This window comes from Rana temporaria, chromosome 8 (genome assembly GCF_905171775.1).
Source record: "Rana temporaria chromosome 8, aRanTem1.1, whole genome shotgun sequence".
In the NCBI taxonomy this organism is placed as follows: domain Eukaryota; kingdom Metazoa; phylum Chordata; class Amphibia; order Anura; family Ranidae; genus Rana; species Rana temporaria.
Genome location: NC_053496.1, coordinates 121,375,006 through 121,395,064, shown reverse-complemented (window position 1 = coordinate 121,395,064; position 20,059 = coordinate 121,375,006). Strand labels below are relative to the sequence as shown.

At 43.6% G+C, this 20,059-nt stretch overlaps 1 protein-coding gene and 1 long non-coding RNA gene across 2 annotated transcripts in view; one reads left to right on the top strand and one right to left on the bottom strand.

Moving 5' to 3' along the window:
* LOC120909029 (pterin-4-alpha-carbinolamine dehydratase) overlaps nucleotides 1-10,200 on the bottom strand; it is a 28,237-nt gene extending 18,037 nt beyond the window's left edge. Inside the window, exon 1 of the mRNA XM_040320623.1 lies at nucleotides 9,989-10,200. Within this exon, the coding sequence (XP_040176557.1) occupies nucleotides 9,989-9,991 (3 nt within the window). The 5' untranslated portion in view covers nucleotides 9,992-10,200. The remainder of the gene's footprint in view (nucleotides 1-9,988) is intronic.
* A 2,653-nt stretch (nucleotides 10,201-12,853) lies between these two features.
* Nucleotides 12,854-20,059, top strand: LOC120909028. Its single transcript, XR_005741215.1, has 2 exons — nucleotides 12,854-13,019; nucleotides 19,921-20,059. It is a non-coding gene; the product is annotated as an uncharacterized LOC120909028 (long non-coding RNA).

The following is a 20,059-nucleotide window of genomic DNA, read 5'->3' as shown; positions in this document are numbered from 1 at the left end:
TGTAAGTACAAAAATCTTTTTTTACAAGAATGTCGGGTCCACTTTAGGGGTGTGCGCTATAGGCCGGAGCACGCAATACCCCGACAAATACGGTAAATGGACTTGTGTCTTTTTTCAACCTGACTAACTAGGTCTGTGATGGTTTTCTCCTCATTATGGAGTCAACTCCTCTTCACTTCCTTTTGTCTTTACAGAACTGGTAGTGAATGAAATTTGCAAACCCAGATATTATCTTGTGAAGTAGCAGGGACATCATCACTGTGCTGTACATAGTCTGTGCAGAGGGAAGAGCTCAACAGGCACCAACCACTACAGTCTGCATGCAGAACACTACAGGAGGGGGCGGAGAGAAGACCAGTTACCCTGCACAAGGAGAGAGAGCAGCAGTGACCGGTCTTTATTACAGGAAGCTCCTGCACAGGGGCAAAGCCTCAATCTGCACAGATCTGGAAGCAATACACAAAGCACACCCAAGATTCAAGGAAGAATATATATATATGCCTTTTGTATTTAGACAATATATTCTTATACTGGAGTTCATCTTTATTATGGTTTTTAGGGAAACTTTAAAGTGGATGTAAACCCAATTCATGAAATTTGAGATGGGCACATATATCTGCAGTGTTTTGTTAGTTCTCTCCTGACCCATTCCTCTGTTAACTCCTGACAAATTCTTGGACACATCAGATAAAAGCAGCCTGAAATTTCTGTCCGGGGAGGTTGCTATGAATAGATTAGCAGGGAGCTGGCCCTGTTACAAAACACCTCTGAGAGTCTCTGCCTATGATGAGAGGGGGGTGTGTGCCTTTACTCCAATCAGCAATTTTAGCTATCTTGGCTGTATGCCCAGACATCAAACTCTGTGTTAAACAGGAAGAGAAAATTTCCTAACACGATCTGAACTTTCTAAACAGTATACAGTATAAATGTGAAGACAGCAGATATACATGTAAAACTGTAGGGAGATTTGGTTCATCTCAGTGTATCATCTGAGGCGGTTCACTTCCCTGGGTGTATGGAGGGTTTACATCCACTTTAAGGTTGTAAAACACAATGATTTAGGCAAGACTCTCATGCCGTGTACACACGATCATTTTTCAGCATGAAAAAAAAACAACGTTTTCCCAACTTCATCATTAAAACGATGTTGCCTACACACCATTGTTTTTAAAAAATGATCTAGCAAAGCGCGGTGACGTACAACACATACGACGGCACTATAAAGGGGAAGTTCCATTCGCCTTTTGGGCTGCTTTAGCTGATTCAGTGTTAGTAAAAGACGATTTGCGCTTTTCTGTCTGTTACAGCGTGATGAATGTGCTTACTCCATTATGAGCAGTAGTTTTACCAGAACGAGCGCTCCCGTCTCATTACTTGCTTCTGAGCATGCGCGTGTTTAAAACGTCATTTTTGCCCACACACGATTTCTTTTTACAATTCGAAAAACGACGTTAAAAAATGCAGCATGTTCGAATTTTTTTTTTGTCGTTTTTCAGAACCTGAAAAATTATGTGTAGCCCACACACGATCATTTTAAATTACATTTTTGAAACGTTTTTGTTCATGCTGAAAAATGATCGTGTGTACGCGACATCACTGCTGAACTGCAGCAACGCACGTTATGCTTATCTGTGCCCTCCCTGTAGTGTTCTTATATCAGAATGCAATTGCTGATACTGCTGAAAATATAAAATGCATTGCAAGAAATAGTGCATGCACCCTTTCTGTTTACTTTGATGCGTTAGCTAGTTCAAATAAATGGGCTGCCTTAACACAATGCACATTAACACACAACGTAACACATTTGTGTTAAACACAATGCACAATGCTTACAAAATGCATAAGAGAGGGTCTTTATTTAGTTACGGTTTGTGCTGCTTTATTAACAATAGTCTGCCTTGTTACATCAAATATATAGTTTGTGCTGAAGCCAGTCTGACCACAAAATGTATAAATGCAAAAATATGAACAAGATCTTATTTCCTCCCAATTTGGGTCGCTTGAGAAAAAAAAAAAAAAAAAAAAGTCTCAACATGTGATTATTATTTAGTTTGTTTGCATCATGGGATCTACAAAGACTCCCAGATGTCCTAGGTTGTGTTTTAAATGACTTTTGTAGTCAGTATTGGGCAATGCTAATTAAAGCAGCCAGAGAGAAATGGAAGAAGCACTGTGCAAACCTTCCCCTCCTCTACAGCACATCTCATTAACTGTCTCACTTCCAGCACGGGACTTTAATAAAGCACCGCTATCATTAGAGCTACGTGGATAGTTTTCACTTTGTAACCATTAGGCTCTTCCTATAGCATGCAGATAACCGTATATTATCCAACATTTAGAGCAGGGGTGCCCAACCAGTGGCCCACGGAGCCCTCTGATGTGGCACGCGACCTCCTGCTCTGGGATGGAAGGCAAGTTTATTACTAAAAATCACAGGCCCAGATTCTTGTCGATCGGGCGTATCTCTGCGGCGGCGTAACGTATGTCATTTACGTTACGCCGCCGCAAGTTTTTCATGCAAGTGCATTATTCACAAAGCACTTGCGTGTAAAGTTGCGGCGGCGTAAGGCCGCGTAATTCAAATTCAGCGGGTAGGGGGCGTGTTTCATTTAAATGAAGCGCGTCCCCGCGCCGAACGAACTGCGCATGCGCCGTCCGCAAGGACGTCATTGTTTGACGTGAACGTAAATGGCGTCAAGTCCCATTCACGGACGACTTACGCAAACGACATAACTTTTCAAATTTCGACGCGTGAACGATGGCCATACTTAACATTGGTTGCGCCTCATATAGCAGGGGCAACTTTACGCAGGGAAAAGCCTAACGTAAACGTTGTAACTTTACTGCGTCGGCAGTACGTACGTTCGGGAATTCGCGTATCTAGCTAATTTGCATACTTGACGGGGAAAATGACCGAAGCACTACCTAGCGGGCAAAAAAAAAATTGCAGTTAAGATCCGACGGCGTAAGAGCCTTACGCCTGTCAGATCTAATGGGTATCTATGCGTAACTGATTCTAAGAATCAGTCGCATAGATACGACGGCCCAGATTAGGACTTACGACAGCGTACATGGCGTTGCGCCGTCGTAAGCCCTTTGAGAATCTGGGCCACTGTGTATATTTGGGCACATTTTTTCTGCAGTGGTTATTGGGCTGCTTTCAAACTGATCCGCAGGTGCAGAGCACCGCACCTGAGGGTTACCTGCACTGAGCCATAGGCCCCTTTCACACAGTCAGTCTGACCCAATTGGACCCACCATTCACCTCTAAAGCCCCATACACATGGTAGGACTTTTTGACAACAAACTTCAAAATTTGCACGTTTTCAAAAAAATCCTACCGTGTGTACGCTCCATCGGACAAACTTTTTTGGTTTTCATCAGACAAAAGTTCGCTCTGCAAACGGACAAACTTTTCGGCAACAAAAGTACAAATACGCATGCCCAGAACCAAGTTGACCAAGTTGACCAAAGGGTGGCGGTAAAGAGCAGAAAAAACACATAATGTTGGGAAAGTTTTAGGAAAGTTTGCAGAAAAGTCCTGCCGTGTGTATGCTATGGGTGTGCCCGGCCAAAGTTTGTTTGAAGTCCTATCGTGTGTATGAGGCTTAAGGAGTAAAAGATGTAAATTAACTTTCCTGACAGACTCCATGGCAGCCTACGTGTGGGTTAACCCCGCCTCTCATACCTCATAGGACCCTACTCCCATAAAGCTTTGCTTCCTGGCCATAGACAGTGTTCCTTTTTTGTCCTCCTCCTAGGACCTATAACGTTTTTACACTTTAAAGTTCAAGTCCTGGCGGTTTTTTTTTTGGGAGAATTCAATGGTTGGAGTCCAACAAGTCCCAGCTATTAGCTGGGCGGATTATACACTATAGATAGAAATCCTGGTAGAAGCTTACTATTTAGCCATTGGCTAATATGCTACTTATGGTCAATCGTCCTAGCTATTAGCAGGAGACCTTCTTCCCACTGATGGTGCCCAGGTGATTTACTATGCTCCCACTCCCAGGCTGGACCGGATCGTCTTGGTAATGTATCGATTACTGTATCTATGGCAGCTGTTTGTGTATGTTGTTTTGTCAGCGCCGTTTCTTTCCTTACCTTCCGGATCTATGGCTGCTGGAACGCATTGTGCGTTCCACTCTCTCCTCCTTCAGTCTCCTGTGTGTGCGCGCGCAAGTCTCCGGTTCGCGCGTGCGCACTAGAGTCCATTTGCCGATTCGCGCAGGCGCGCGCGGCAGTCAGGGCCACGCCAATCACAGCGCAGGTGCGCGGCGTACGCGGCGGGCGCGGTGACGTCATCGATGGCGGCAGCTTTTAAAAAGCTGTCTGCTACAGCTGATTTTGGGGATTTTCTCCTAGGATCACTGCTTCCAGGCTCAATCCTTATTGGAGAAGGTAGGGTGCTTGGCTGCACTATTCTTATTACTGCACCGATTGTCTCCTGTACCTTATTGCCTGTGCTCAGCTCTCATGGTAATATTTTTATTATAATTGTTTTCAGTGGATATATCTTACCACTATGGATGTGTCACCGCCCCCCAGTGGCCAACCCTCACGCCGCAGGTAGGATGGAAAAATTTCTTTCCTCTGCCTGTTGTTTGGGTTTCTGTATTTTATTTTCTTATCATTTCTTTCTCCTCCTTCAGCCCTTCTAGGTCTGATCATCAGCCCTCAGTTCAGGAAGACATTGACGTCGCTAGTGCACATCGTCATCATTCCAGGTCAAGCTCTAAACGTCCAAAGAGCAGGTCACCCTCCAGACATCATGGGGAAAAATATAGATCCACCTCTGACCGCCATTCCCACCGTCATTCGGGCTATTCTGGAAGAAGATCTTGCTGGGGGTGCAAGGCCCAGGTCCCGGAAGGGAAATCTCTCTGTGATCCCTGCTATTCTCGTGCGGCAAGAGAGAGAGTGGATGGAGACCAACAAGTTGAAGCTCTGGTCAGGAAGGTGGTTCAGGAATCCCTGAACAAACCTGTTTCCTCTGGTGGTATTCTTTCTCCTGTAAATCCAGCCCCTGTCCTTATACAGGATGACTCTGAGGTTCCGGGTCCATCTCAGCGCAATCGCTCCTCAAGTTTGTCCTCCTCTAGTGAGGTAGAGAGTGTCATCAATTCCACAGGATTTGATTTCTCTCTAGTCCCAAATCTGGTTAAGGCAGTCAAAACCGCTCTAAAATGGGAAGACCCGGTGGAATCTCCTAATAAACAAAGAAAATATTTCAAACACCTCAAGAAGGAGCGTCCCAGCTTTCCCCTTTTGGGTGAACTTGGTGAAATGATCACTGATGAGTGGACTTCCACTGAAAGGAAAAATTCATTGATTTCTAAAGTATCAAAGATGTATCCATTTAAACGTGAAGACGTGAAACATCTAGAATCAGCGCCTTTGGTGGACGCCGCTTTAATGAGACTGGTCAAACATGTTACCCTTCCTTTGGAAGACACAGTTTCCTTTAAAGATGCTTTGGACAGAAAGATTGATACAGATCTAAAGCGCATATATGTCACAGCGGGTATGGCATGTAAGCCAGCTCTGGCCCTCGCGGCCCTCTCCAAGGCAATGGAAGCTTGGACGGATGAAGTGGATTCTACTCTATCCAATATGTCTGGTCTTCTAGTCAGAGACTTACCGGTTCATGAGTTAAGAATGGCTGTTGCCTTCTTGGGTGAGGCTTCCCTTGATATTATCCGCCTGGTGGCACGGGTCATGCTTTCGTCTGTTACAGCCAAGCGTGCCCTATGGCTCCGTCCTTGGGTAGCCGACCCAGCCTCTAAACAGGCATGGTGCCGTATTCCCTTTCAGGGATCCTCCCTGTTCGGGAACAAACTTGACAGCGCTATCTCCCGCGCCACAGGGGGTAAGTCGGGGTTCCTTCCCCAGGACCGTCGTCCCTTCAACCAAAGAAAATTTTTTCCCAGGCAAGACCAAGATCGTGCTAGAGAGGCCCGTCGATACAAGCCGGGTAGAGAGTTCAGGAAAAATTGGAGAAGAAACCAACCTTCGGGTCAAAAACCCACAAAAGGGGCAACTCCGGGTAACCGAGATACCCCTAAATCTTTTTGATATTGGGATCGCTCAGACGGAGCAGGTTGGAGCGCGGCTTCTACAATTCCGGCACGTTTGGGCAGCTTCAATAAAAGACTTTTGGACGATCAAGACTGTATCCTTAGGTCACTCCTGGACCTTTGTCAACCCTCCTACACTTCATTTTGTCCCCACAACTCTGCCTCATTCAGAAGAAAAGAGAAATATCCTTCTAACATACACGGACACTCTTTTGTCCCAGGGCGCCGCTATACAAGTGCCAGCGGCAGAAAGATTTCAGGGAATGTACTCACCTCTGTTCATGGTTTTGAAGAAGTCCGGCTCTTGGAGGCCAGTGATAGACCTGACGCATCTAAACACCTTTATAAAAAAGGAAAAATTCAGGATGGAGTCACTTCTCACAATTCGTCAGACCATTCTACCAGGCGACTGGCTTGTGTCAATCGACTTGAAAGATGCCTACTTCCACGTGCCCATAGCGGCAGAATTTCAGAAATACCTTCGGTTCGCAGTGGACAGTGTTCACCTACAGTTCACGTGTCTCCCATTCGGGCTTACAACATCGCCGCGAGTGTTTTCAAAGCTCTTACTGGCTGTCGTGGCCTTAATCAGAATGAAAGGTATCCGTCTACACCACTATCTAGACGACCTGCTGTTACTTTCACAGAACAGGGAACAGCTATTGATACATCGGGCTCAAGTTATTCTCACTTTGACCGAGTTCGGCTGGCTTTTGAACAGGGAAAAGAGTCATCTAGAACCCACACAGTCTCTAGTCTTCCTCGGTGCCCAGTTCGATACGATCCAGAGTACAATTTCTCTACCCTTAGAAAAAATCCCAGTCATCCGGGAAAGAGTTCGTCTCGCACTGGAGTCCCCTTTTCTCAAAGCTTCACTATGTCTCAAAATTATAGGCACCATGGTGTCCACGACTCCCATGGTCAGATGGGCACAATGGCGAATGCGTCCTTTCCAGAGGGGTTTTCTCCAACAATGGGATCCGAGGCCCCAGGACCAATTAATCCGGATAACTCAGTCAATGAGGGACAGCCTCCTCTGGTGGCTTCTGCGGAAAAATCTCCTCAATTGTCTCTCAATAGCCCCTGTCTCCTGGATCACAGTTACATCCGATGCCAGCAACAGCGGCTGGGGTGCCCTTTGCCTGAAAGAAATAGCCCAAGGGAAGTGGGATTTCCCATCTCGGAAGGTAGTATCCAATATCCTGGAACTCCGTGCAGCCTTCTGTGCCCTTCAAACCTTCACCCATCTGATAAAGGGATCGTCAGTCCTTCTGAGGATGGACAATACGACAGCCGTGTCTTACATAAAAAGACAAGGAGGCACTCGCAGTTTGTCCCTTCTGAGGGAGGTGGAGCCGATTATGTCATGGGCTCAGACACATCTGACAGATCTAACAGCAGTTTATCTCCCCGGAACTCAGAATATTCAAGCAGATTTCCTATCGAGGACGACACTCGACAACAACGAATGGTCTCTCCACAACGAGGTTTTCGTCTGGATCCTGTCACTAGGATTCACACCGGAAGTGGACCTATTTGCATCCCCATGCAACTACAAACTGAAGAAATTTTACACAAGAAATCGCTGTCCCCAAGCGTTCGGGGTGGATGCTCTAACAGATCAGTGGATGTTCCACAAAGCCTATGCTTTTCCCCCAACTCCAGTTATTCTCCGGTTCCTGTCGAGACTCAGATGGGAGGAAGTCGAAGTGGTCGCAATAATTCCTTACTGGCCCAACAGACCATGGTTTCCACTGTTGCTTCAGTTGAGCTTCCGGGATCCAGTTCAGCTCCCATCCAGACCAGATCTCTTGCTCCAGGGGTCGACCCTTCACCCTTGTCCATCACACCTGCACCTGATGGCCTGGTTTTTGAGAGGGAAAGATTGGAAGCGCTAGGTTGCCCAAGCCAAGCAATCTCTACATTACTAAATGCTAGGAAAGTGAGCACCAATAAAGTCTATCAGAGGATATGGTCTAAGTTCTCGGATTACACCTCCTCCATGAACAGTTCAGCCAAAGTCCCCAGAGTACAGGACATTTTGGGCTTCCTCCAAACTGGGCTTGACCTACCCTTATCAGTCAGCTCCTTGAGGGTCCAAGTATCGGCAATCTCTGCCTTCACAGGTATTTCGTGGGCCAGACATTCCCTTGTCCGTCAATTCTTCAAAGGAGCCATGAGGTTAAGACCTTTAAGAAAACCGAGATTTTCTAAGTGGGATCTTCCATTAGTCTTGGACTTTTTTTCAGGAGATCAAAATTCATCTAATCAATCTATCAAAGATCTTTCCCTCAAGATTGTCTTCCTTGTGGCTATAACATCTGCCAAAAGGGTCTCCGAAATTGGCTCTCTAGGCTCCAAAGAACCGTTCCTCACCTTTTTTCCGGACCGTGTAGTGTTGATTCCAATGCTGGGTTCCAAGCCTAAAGTCACGTCAGTCTTTCATGAAAACCAGGAAATTGTACTTCCCACATTTCATTCTTCTGAGGGTTCTATGGTTCATCCTCTGGATGTCGGCAAAATCCTTAAACAATATCTGGAAGCCACAGCGTCCTTCCGTAAATCTGATCATTTGTTTGTGTCATTCCATGGAAAAAACAAAGGCATGCGTGCTTCCTCCAGAACCATCGCCACATGGATCGTCCAAGCTATCCAAAGGGCTTACAAGGCTAAAGGGTTGGCTCTTCCTGAAGCGGTAACCGCTCATTCCACGAGGAGCGTCTCTACATCATGGGCGGCTGCCCGACATGTTTCCCCTGAAGTTATTTGCAAAGCGGCCTCTTGGTCGTCCTTAAATACATTTATGACGCACTATTGCGTAGAACCGGCCTCCTTGTCGTCGGTGAATTTTGGTTTGAATATATTATCTGTTGACAATGTCAATTAAAATTTTGTTTCTTTAACCAGCAATTGCCCACCCGGGTGTGTTTGGCTAGTCATTTCCCACACGTAGGCTGCCATGGAGTCTGTCAGGAAAAAGGAAAATTTATATGAAATACTTACCGTAATTTTCCTTTCCTGATGGACTCCATGGCAGCCGGAGTTCCCTCCCTTTGCTGGAGTAGGCTATATTACGGAACACTGTCTATGGCCAGGAAGCAAAGCTTTATGGGAGTAGGGTCCTATGAGGTATGAGAGGCGGGGTTAACCCACACGTAGGCTGCCATGGAGTCCATCAGGAAAGGAAAATTACGGTAAGTATTTCATATAAATTTTCCTTTTTTGTCCATTTACAAACGCCTACCTCCAATCCGATGTGCAAAAAAAAAAAATTGAGTGGGCTCTATAGAGTAGAGTGGACTGCCATGCACCCACTCTGCGCATTGTTGCCTGCCACCGGTTACCAAGTCGCTTAGGTGGCCCTCGCTCTTCAAAAGGTTGGGCACCCTTGATTTAGAGTTTGTTTGGAGACAGAAATAAAACACTTGCATAAACAAGCCCTAAAGTAACAAAGGTAAATAATAAAAAAACAAAAAGTAAAAACAAAACAAAAACAAATATAAAAGTCATTAAGTACAATAAATAAAAGCCATTGAGTAAGAACAATCCTATGACTCCTCTGATATCCGGCAGTGTTTGCATACTTCCGCCTTTCTCTCAAGCAATAAAACAGAAGGAGCCCATGGGAGCTTAGAACATGGCAGGGAGCTCAGGTAGGTACACAGGTTATAAATGACCAAGGCTGGGATTGGTGCATATAGCTAACTCTCTACCTTCCCCAATATGTACATTAGAGGAAAGGAAACAAAGCCTTATCACACTGCACTACTGCCTGAGCTATTCATTAACTAATGTACTTTGACTTCAGATGAGACTCACCACCTGCACATCAGAGTCATATTTTTTTCTATAAAAGAAAAGATGATAAAGAGAAGGAAATCAGATCCAGAAACATTAAAGCATCACCTTACCATGTCTTCACAAGGGATTTAGCAACCGGTGGCTGAGCCTGTGTGCTGTCACTGGTCCCAGCTGAGCTGCTGCTTGTCTAGCTGTGTGATGGGGGAGGAGGCTTGGCCTGGGAGTCCACCCAATGTAAATAGTCAGGGCTGAGCCTCCATCCCAGTCATTCAGCAGCACAGCAATCCCCATACACCGCAGCCAGGAGCCATGTTTGGAGGTGATCACACTCCATGCTGTCTGCAGATCATTATCGCTGCAACTGGTTAATGATCTCCCACAAGAACTGCTTACATATCCGCTGTCACTGGTGTTATCAAAGTGCAATCATTTCTTTCTTATGCCTGGTACACACAATGAGATTATCGGACGAATGATCGTCTGTTTTATTTTTTCTTTGCATGCTAGACTCAAATCAAAAATGAAGCGTTTACTAAAGTCACGAAAATTGATGTAATGTGCTGTAGAGTATTTCTATTGCATTGTAATACTGATTAAACGAAAATCGCATGATCTGGTATCGTACGAGAAAACTTTTCGCGCTTGTCCCATCAGACAAAATCGGATGAAGTGTCGTGATCGGCTCTCGTAAGCTGTGTACTGACAGTCAGATTATCGTACAATCGCTTCAAAAGCCGTATTTTCCGTACGATTTTCTGATCTTGTGTACGGGCCATTACGGACCGAGCCTCTTTCTGAGATTTGGTGTTTACAAGTTAAAAACATATTTTTTTTTTGCTAGAAAATTACTTAGAAACCCCAAACCTTATAACAAAAATTCTAACACCCTAGAGAATAAAATGTCGATCGTTGCAAAACTTTTTGTCACACCGTATTTGCTCGGTGGTCTTACAAGCGCACTTTTTTTTGAGAAAAATCACCTTTTTTAATAAAAAAAATAAGACAACAATAAAGTTAGCCCAATTTCTTTTATATTATGAAAGATAATGTTACGCAGAGTAAATTGATACCCAACATGTCACGGTTCGAAGTTGCGCTCGCTCGTGGAATGGCGACAAACTTTTACCCTTAAAAATCTCCCTAGGCGATGTTTAAAAAAATCTACAGGTTGCATTTTTTGAGTTACAGAAGAGATCTAGTGGTAGAATTATTGCTCTCGCTCTAATGATCACGACGATACCTCACATGTGTGGTTTGAACACCGTTTTCATATGCGGGCGCTGCTCATGTATGCATTCGCTTCTACGCGCAATCTTGTAGGGATGGGGCGCTTTCTTATTAATTTTACTTTATTTTCTTTATTTTGACACTGTTTTAAAAAATATATATTTTTGGGTCACTTTAAATCCTATTACAAGGAATGTACACATCCCTTGTAATAAAAAAAAAAAAAGCATGACAGGTCCTCTTAATTATGAGATCTGGGGTCATATTTAGACTAAAATCCAATAAAAAAAATTTAAGTAAAATTGATGTCATTCTAAAAAAAAAAAAAAATCCCTCAGTAAGCCTTCCACAGGCTGTGATCAATGTTAATCCAAACACCCTATCAATCAAAAAAAATCCAAAATTCAGAAATAAAACTCTTCATATGTGTAGTGCCTAGCTACTTTCATAGCAGGTGCTGTTGTAAATTTAGGGGGGTCAGAGAGTTAGTTGCCTCTGACCATGTTAATTAGGCTAAATTTAAGGCCTCTGTTCCAGCTCTGGCTGTACTGTGTGCCCATGCTGCTTTTTGAGGACTTTAGGGCCCCCAAGACGGTAGGTGGCAGCAGTGGAATCACACGATCGTTTTTTGTGATGGACCGTTTTCATCAGATAAACGGATCGTGTGTGGGCCCCATCGTTTTTTTTCCCATCAGTGAAAAAACGTAGAACCTGTTTTAAAATTATCTGATGGTTAAAAAAACGATAGAAAAAAACGATCGTCTGTGGGGAAATCCATTGGTAAAAAATCAACGCATGCTCAGAATCAAGTCGACGCATGCTCGGAAGCATTGAACTTTTTTAACTGATGGTGTGTAGGCAAGACTGATGAAAGTCAGCTTCATCGGATATCTGATGAAAAAATCCATCAGACCGTTTTCATCGGATGAACCGATCGTGTGTACAGGGCATAAGAGTGGATTTGAATGGAGTGGGGTATTTTTTTATTAATTGATCCATCATTTCTACACAAGTCAGTTGACTATTGTAACGGGAGGGCCCGTGGTACCCAGAGGCTCTTGCAGGGTGTGGGGTACTCCTATTTCAGCTTCACCGATGACTCTTGTGTCTAAAGTCATCCTATGTCCAATAGGGGCATAGGATGACTGAGAAATGATATCTTGAATTACAGGAGATGGGACAGTAATGATAATTCACAATGTATTCCAGGATATCTTGAAATATTACAGGTTGTTAATTCTAAACCCAACCGGTCAATAGAAAGAGTGATTCATTCAATGTGGGAACACAGACTGTTAAGGTGTTTAATGTCGTCTGCTACTGTCATGTAAATGAACCTTAGTCTGGCTCTCAAGAACCTTTAATTGTGTGATGCTAATTGACACTGTATTGTGTGAATTTCTATTGATGATAAATCTGTATTGTATAGCAGATGAGAAGAGCTTATCTCGGAGTCACCTGTCTGGGTAAATGATTAGTAATTAGCTCATGTAGATTATCTCGGAGACAGAATGTCTGTGTCAGAGAAACACATTGTGAAGTGTCATGTTCTACTTCCATTCGAACGCTAGATGGCAGAAAAGTTGACAGTGAAACTGTCAGAGAAACACATTGTGAAAAGTCATGTTCTACTTCCATTTGAACGCTAGATGGCAGCAAAGTTGTCAGTGAAACACTCACGCACCACATGACTTCCTGGCTGTCTATAAAAGCTCAGGAAGTGCTCAGAGGGATTGCTGGTTTGTCTTCAGCTTCCTGTGACCCGGATTGCCTCTGACTCTGCTGATCTTCTCCTGGACCGAACCTCGGCTTGTATTACGGACTCCGCTTGTCTCCTGTGTTTGATCCTCGGCCTCTGACCTGGACTTTGCCTCTTATCTCCTTGCCTTGACCTTTTGCCACAACCTTATGAAGGTTGGTGGTGGCGGCGATCTGGAAGTTTCTGTATACATGTTTACCATTTAATGCTATTAGCTCTGTACTCTATTTGTCCGTATGGTTGGGCGCCAGGTTCTAGTCCACCTGTCGCCTGCAGTGTTGTCTGAGGTTATGGGCACCATGTTGTAGCCCACCCGCAGTACACGATGTATGTGTTTGGGGCGGTGGGCGCCATTTTTGAGTCTACCTGCCCGTACTGCGCATGCGTGGAATCGGGCACCATGTTGTGGCTTTGCTGCCCGCACTGCGCATGCACAGGATCGGACGCCATGTTGTAGCCTAGCTGCTTGTGGCTACACAGCGGTGGTAAAGGTAGGGATAGTGACAAATAGGGCCATTTAGATACTTCCCCCCCCCCGCCCCTTTCTCTCATAGTGGCTAATATTGTGCTTTTTATGGTGCCAGACTCTTTGTTTGAGCATGTTAGATTCATGATGCGCAGCATGTGTGCGATATCGGACGCCATTTTGAAGCCTGCTTTTTCTGTTAGTGCGCAGGTGGGGGAGGTGGCTGTGAACCAGAGAGAGGCTCAGTTTATTTTATATATATATATATATATATATATATATATATATATATATATATATATATATATATATATATATATATATATAATGAGGTGACGCAGCGCGCTGCCCGTGCCCCTGGAAGTATGTTTTTTTACGAAACGGACGTGGGGCGGAGCGGCGCGCTGTTGTCACCCAAACAAGCTCCAAACGTTCCCCAGTGGACGGGTGTCTGTGAATTTGTGTTCCGTCCTGCACATCAGATTCAAGGCGATCTTTTTACTGTTTTACTGCATTTCTGGAAGTGCGTTACTTTTTAAAAATAAATCTTTTTACCCATTTAATATACTATGTGGAGCCTCTATGATTGTTTTTACATGGTGGATATTGCTGTCATCACTTGTGAATGAGACCCAATTGGATCACATATGTCTGAACTACATGACTGGGAGTGATTGCCCTTTTATATGCTGTTCATGATTCCCTGTAATAAGGGATCGTGGAGTTCTGGTAAGAATCCAATCATTAGACTGGTGGAGGATTGCATCACCGTTTCTTTTGGTCACGTTATCTACTACATGATATTTGGCACAACTCACGGGTGTTCTGATGAAATCTTCGTCAATAATTTATGGACTTTTTCGTTACAGTTTATAAATTCAATATCATTACATTTACTTGCTCTGTTTATTTTGATTCTCAGCTTCTGTTTATATATGTTTTAATTGAAATGTATACACTGTTGGTATCACCATAACAAAGTTTATTAACACTGATGGGTGTTGATATGGCCATCTAGCGCTCTCTAGTGGCTACCCACTCCTATCACACAATATATATTTTCTGATACAGCTATATATAGCATTATATATCACTGTCTTTTAGAAATCACTGTTTGGTGCTTTTAATAGGCTCCTATATTTAGAGTTGGCGCGATTTATATTTTTCTCACACTTTTTTCTTGTACTTATTGTTTACTTGTTTATCGCAGCTCTCAGAGTGAAAAGGCCAGTATTGGGCCGGAGGTTTTCTTTCCTTTTTTTCACTTCTTTTGGTTAATGGTATCTTAGCTCAGTTTCTTTCCTTTTTCCCTTAATATGTAATGTTAGATGATATGGCTACACAGGCTTATATACTAAATTAACTCAGTTAAAGCAAACAACTTCTCTATTCAATGTGACGATATTGAAATGTTTATTTCTATGTGTTAACGAACGTTATACTTGTGTACTGTACACCTCTTTTTCTCAATAAAATAAGATTGAACTTGATACAACCTTTAAAAAAATATCGATGCATAGAGGTTTATATCAAAAACGGCATATTCAGTTTGATGTTATAGATATGAGATCATAATCAAACCACCTATTTACAACACTCTTGTGCAAATGAACAGAGTGAACGCGTTTCAAGTTTTTTTTGCGTTATTCCTCTTCATCAGGAGAAAGTGGTGTAGAGGTTTATGCTATCTCAATTGGGGGTTAGTGGTGGGCCAGAGGCCAAACTCGAAAGCGGTGGACAAGAGGCTGAACTCTCACGGCTTTGGGTCCAAGGCAGGGCTGGACTGGGAAAATAATTTGGCCCTGGACTTCATCCAGACTGGCCCACTTTGACAGGTCTCTCCCACAGCGGCCGGACAACTCCCGCACCCCCCCCCCCAGCCCCCTCTCCCCCTTCACTAGCCGTTTTACTTTAGAGTAGAACGGCTGGTACTGATACTCTTATAAGGCAGTACCAGTGGGGAAGCTAGACATTATTTCTCCCGGGGCAAAGAATCAGTTTGGTGCCCCCCCTTATGGGACAAGATTAGGCAGAAGTGAGAAACTCCCAGGCCGCTGTCACTGAAGCCGGCCCACTGAGCCATCGGCCCACCGGGAAACTCCCTGTAGTCCCAATGGCCAGTCCATCCCTGGTCCACGGTAGAGGGACCCAAAGCCAATAGATAGTAGTATCCTGACCAGAACTCAAATTTTCTAACTGGATGTTAGAATATAACGATAATCGCCAAGATGGATAGCTGCTCCTAGGATAGAGGGAACATCACCATATACTCCTGACCAATGATCCATCCAACCACTTGCTTGGCTCGGGATACCTATTCCAACTCAGAGACACTTATTCAATAGGTCGATTTCTTGATATGCATCAGCGATTATCGCTCTATTCGAACATCCAGTCAAAAATTAGAGCTCTGGTCAGGATACTACTATCTATCGGCTTTGGGTCCCTCTTCCTTGGACCCACTTTTAAGTTCAGTCTCTTGCCCACCACTAACCACCAAGTAAGATATCTTAAACCTCTAAACCACTTTCTCCTGATGAAGAGGAATCGCGCAAAAATCGTGAAACGCATTGAGCTTCACTCAGTGGTTTGACTATGATCTCATATCTATGACATCAAATTGATTACGCAGTTTTTGATATGAACCTATATGTATTGATGTTTTTTAGACTTTGTATTAAATATTTTTTTTATACCTAATTGTTTGCATACACAATTTTTGAAGTTATTGCCCTATAAAGTCCCATCAGAGGGTTTCTTTGCCCATTTTTACTACACCAATGCAGTGAAACTATCGAGGACATCCTTAGGGTGTTTAGGAAATTGTGTTCCTTGCTGGGCTGTGTGGTTCCTTCCAGTGACCCCTATGTCACTACAAGACACAGTAAAAATGTAGGGGTCAGCAGCATGATCCACAATGCCCAGCAAGGGACTCACTATCTGGCACACATGGAAGTGTTGGATTGCAAAGTCTCTAAAATACCAAAGCACTCGAGAGAAGTATAAAGCTTTTTCTTTTATAGGGGACTGCTGCTGTATGTTCTTACACCTCATTTTTTACATCTTTTTTTTATTTTATCAATGAAATAAAAAAAATAATCAATCAAAAATAAAGGGATTGAGAGGGTTGGGAAACTGTAACCTTAAAGTCCCATCCCGTTCTAACTCTTGATTCTCGTATATTGGTTGGTTTGCGCAAATGTTCTAGCGTCTACAAACTATGGGATATATTTATGTTTCTGATTGCTATTACAAAAGAGTGGACCATTGGCTTTAAAAAAACGGTACCGGGGCAATAGATGCAGGCATCATTCCGGTACAGCCACTGAAAGGACAGGAAGTGGTTTAAGACCCACCTCTGCCTGGGGGCGGCGCCGCCTCCTCTCCCTAAAAAATGCCGCCCAAAGCAAACGCTTTGTTTGCCTTGCGGTTGACATGCCCTTGCAGTGAAGCTCAACAGGAAATACATTTCTGGTTGTATTTATGACAGATAAGTGAGTATTTTTCATTTTTTATAGGCACTTTACACTTCTCTAATGCGTTCAATGACTCACAATTAAACATACTGCATGTTAATGCACATTACATGCGTTAGCAAAATGTGTTACCAATGTAAAACTGCTTCTGGTTCAATGGTGTTCTTTATGGTTCCTTTTTGCCCACTAGGCCAAAATAACGCCTCTAATTTTCTTCCTCTTGTTATATTTCTATATGTGAAATATTCTGTTGCACCATAACTGGTTAACTTGGTACAAACTTATATTTGCATATGGATAACGAAGATATAATGTGACTCAGAAAACTTCCATTCAGCCAAAGTCCACCCATGCAACTTGTTCAAATGTATGCAAGAAGAAGAAACTATTGCTTGCACAGCTAATGTCACCATGACTTTCTACAGGCTCACATCACCACCTAGTGTTCTCTAAATGTAATATACTGCAATAAGTGTAAGAAATAACAGAATGTAAATATCTCCACATGGCTAGTGTGTGTGTGTGTGTGTGTGTGTGTGTGTGTGTGTGTGTGTGTGTGTGTATATATATATATATATATATATATATATATATATATATATATATATATATATATATATATTATATAAACATACACACATAGGTGTGCGCCTGGGCACACCCTAATGTGTGTCCGGACATCTGCTGTAAAATGCTGCAAGAAACTGTATAGCGCGCTGCCTGTGAGACAGTTTCCCATTGAGCAGTCAGCGAGGCATGCAAGAGCATTAAATTGTAATGTCACTGCTTGCAGACGAGCTGTCAAAACTCGACACTGATGTCGGGGGTGGGAGGGACCGAACAGCTAGCCTATCGACACAAGCCGATGGGGGGCTGGGAGGGCGGCTCTGTGTATGTGGCTCCGCCCCCTTTCTATCAGCCACCATACATGGAGCAGCCCGCCCAGCCCCTATCCAGTTGGCTTGTGTTTGCAAAAAAAAGCCACCTCCCCCCCACCACAGTGTCCCCCTGTCCCTCCCACCAGTGTGTCCCCCTTCCCCACTGTGTCCCCATTGCATCGCTCTCTGTCCTCATCGCACTCTGTCCCGGCATCCCTCTCTGTCTGTCCCCAGCGTCCCTTTCTGTCCTCATCTCACTGTGTCCCTCTCTGTCTGTCCCCAGTGTCCCTCTGTTTACTTTGCGTCCCTCTGTCCTCATCTCACTGCGTCCCTCTCTGTCTGTCCCCAGTGTCCCTCTCTGTCCTCATCTCACTACGTCCCTCTGTCTGTCCCCAGCATCCCTCCTTGTCCTCATTACACTGCATCCCTCTGTCTGTCCCCAGCATCCCTCTCTGTCCGCATATCACTACACCCCTGTCCTCATCTCACTGCGTCTCTCTGTCTGTCCCCGAAGTCCCGCTCTGTCCTCATCGCACTGCAAGTGCAAATTTTAAAGGCTAATGTGCAAGTTATTGTCCTGAAAAGGGTTTGGGGACCCGGTTCCTGCCCCAGGGGACATGTATCAATGCAAAAAAAAGTTTTAAAAATTGCCGTTTTTTCGGGAGCAGTGATTTCAATGATGCTTAAAGTGAAAAAATAAAAGTGAAATATTCCTTTAAATATCGTATCTGGGGGGTGTCTTTAGTATGCCTGTGAAGTGGCGCGTGTTTCCAGTGTTTAGAACAGTCCCTGCACAAAACAACATTTCTAAAGGAATAAAAGTAATTTAAAACTACTGGCGGCTTTAATGTAATGTTGGGTCCCAGCAATATAGATGAAAATTATTGAGAAAAACGGCATGGGTACCCCCCCCCCCTCCCCCCAGCCCATTACCAGGCCCTTTGGGTCTTGTATGGATATTAAGAGGAACCCCACACCCAAATTTAAAAAAGAAAAGGCGTGGGGCCCCCAGGCCCTATATACTCTGAACAGCAGTATACAGGCGGTCCCAAGAAAGACAGGGACTGTTACTGTAATCACTTTTGTTGCCAGCCGTTTAGACATTAATAGCTGTGTGTTGAGTTACTTTAAGGGGACAGCAAGTTTACACTGTTACACAAGCTGTACACTCACTACTTTACATTGTAGTAAAGTGTCATGTCTTCAGTGTTGTCACATGAAAAGATATAATAAAATATTTAATAGAAACAAAAAATCATAATATGCATTTATCCTGTCACAGTCCATTCTCCTAGCCTAAATAAGACCTGAGCTGAGAGTCTGAATATCTGATGTCACAACCCAGGTAGTAGAGGTTCTGTGCCTTGAGGGTACCAGCTCATTGTATATGGATTACAAGTACTGTACTCAAAACCGGCTACAGTATAGTTTGTTACAGCCATTATAATTTACACTTGTGTTTAATGATGGACAAAATGTCCATACAATAAATGTTCATTATGTGAACAGTATGTGTCATATACATGTATTTAAGTAAATGTGCAGAAAAAATAAAAATAAATTATGTGCATTTAACAGCAAAAAAACTAACAAAAAAACCCCAACCTGTAAGGCAAATTGCATACTAGCACATCATGAAATACTTACCTCAGAACAAAGCCCTTGCGCTGTCACAACTGAGAGGGCTGACACCTTCCCCCGGTCTTTCTTCCGGATTCGGGCTGTGCGATTGGCTGGAGCCACGATGACGTCACTCACGCGGTTCCAGCTTGAAGCTCTGAAGTTCCAGCAAGGTATGCCGGATCATCAGAGCACATGCGCCGATGCCGTCACTGGCTGCATGCAGGGTGAATATCTCCTAAATGGTGCATTCATTTTACGTACAGGTACAAATTACCAAGCAGGCTTTACTACCACTTTAAGGCTGGAAAATGCACCTTTGGAATTTTGCTATTCAAATCAATGGAAATACATGTCACAACATGCATGTAAAGACACACATTGAGTTTCTATTTATTTCAATGCTAAACAGTACAGTGGAGAAAAAAAAAAAAAAAACAGAAAGCGGTGTTGTCAGCAGGGTGCTATACCTTTCCATTTCTGTAGGTTTTGTACATCAAACCCCTCTTCTCTTCCCAGTTATATGCTCAAAGAATGCACCATTTAGTGTCCAGCATATTAGTTAAACATAAGCTATACATTGTGCTATTATTCATCAGATCTTTTTGTCTTGCAGACTCTAGATGAAGATTATTCCAACCTACTACCCTTGAGAAGCCAACATTTTATCAATACAGCTTTTCTTTAATGTGCACTTTGTGATACATAAAAGTATATTTTAATAAACCAAGAGCCTGTGTTCTGGTGTTTTGCAA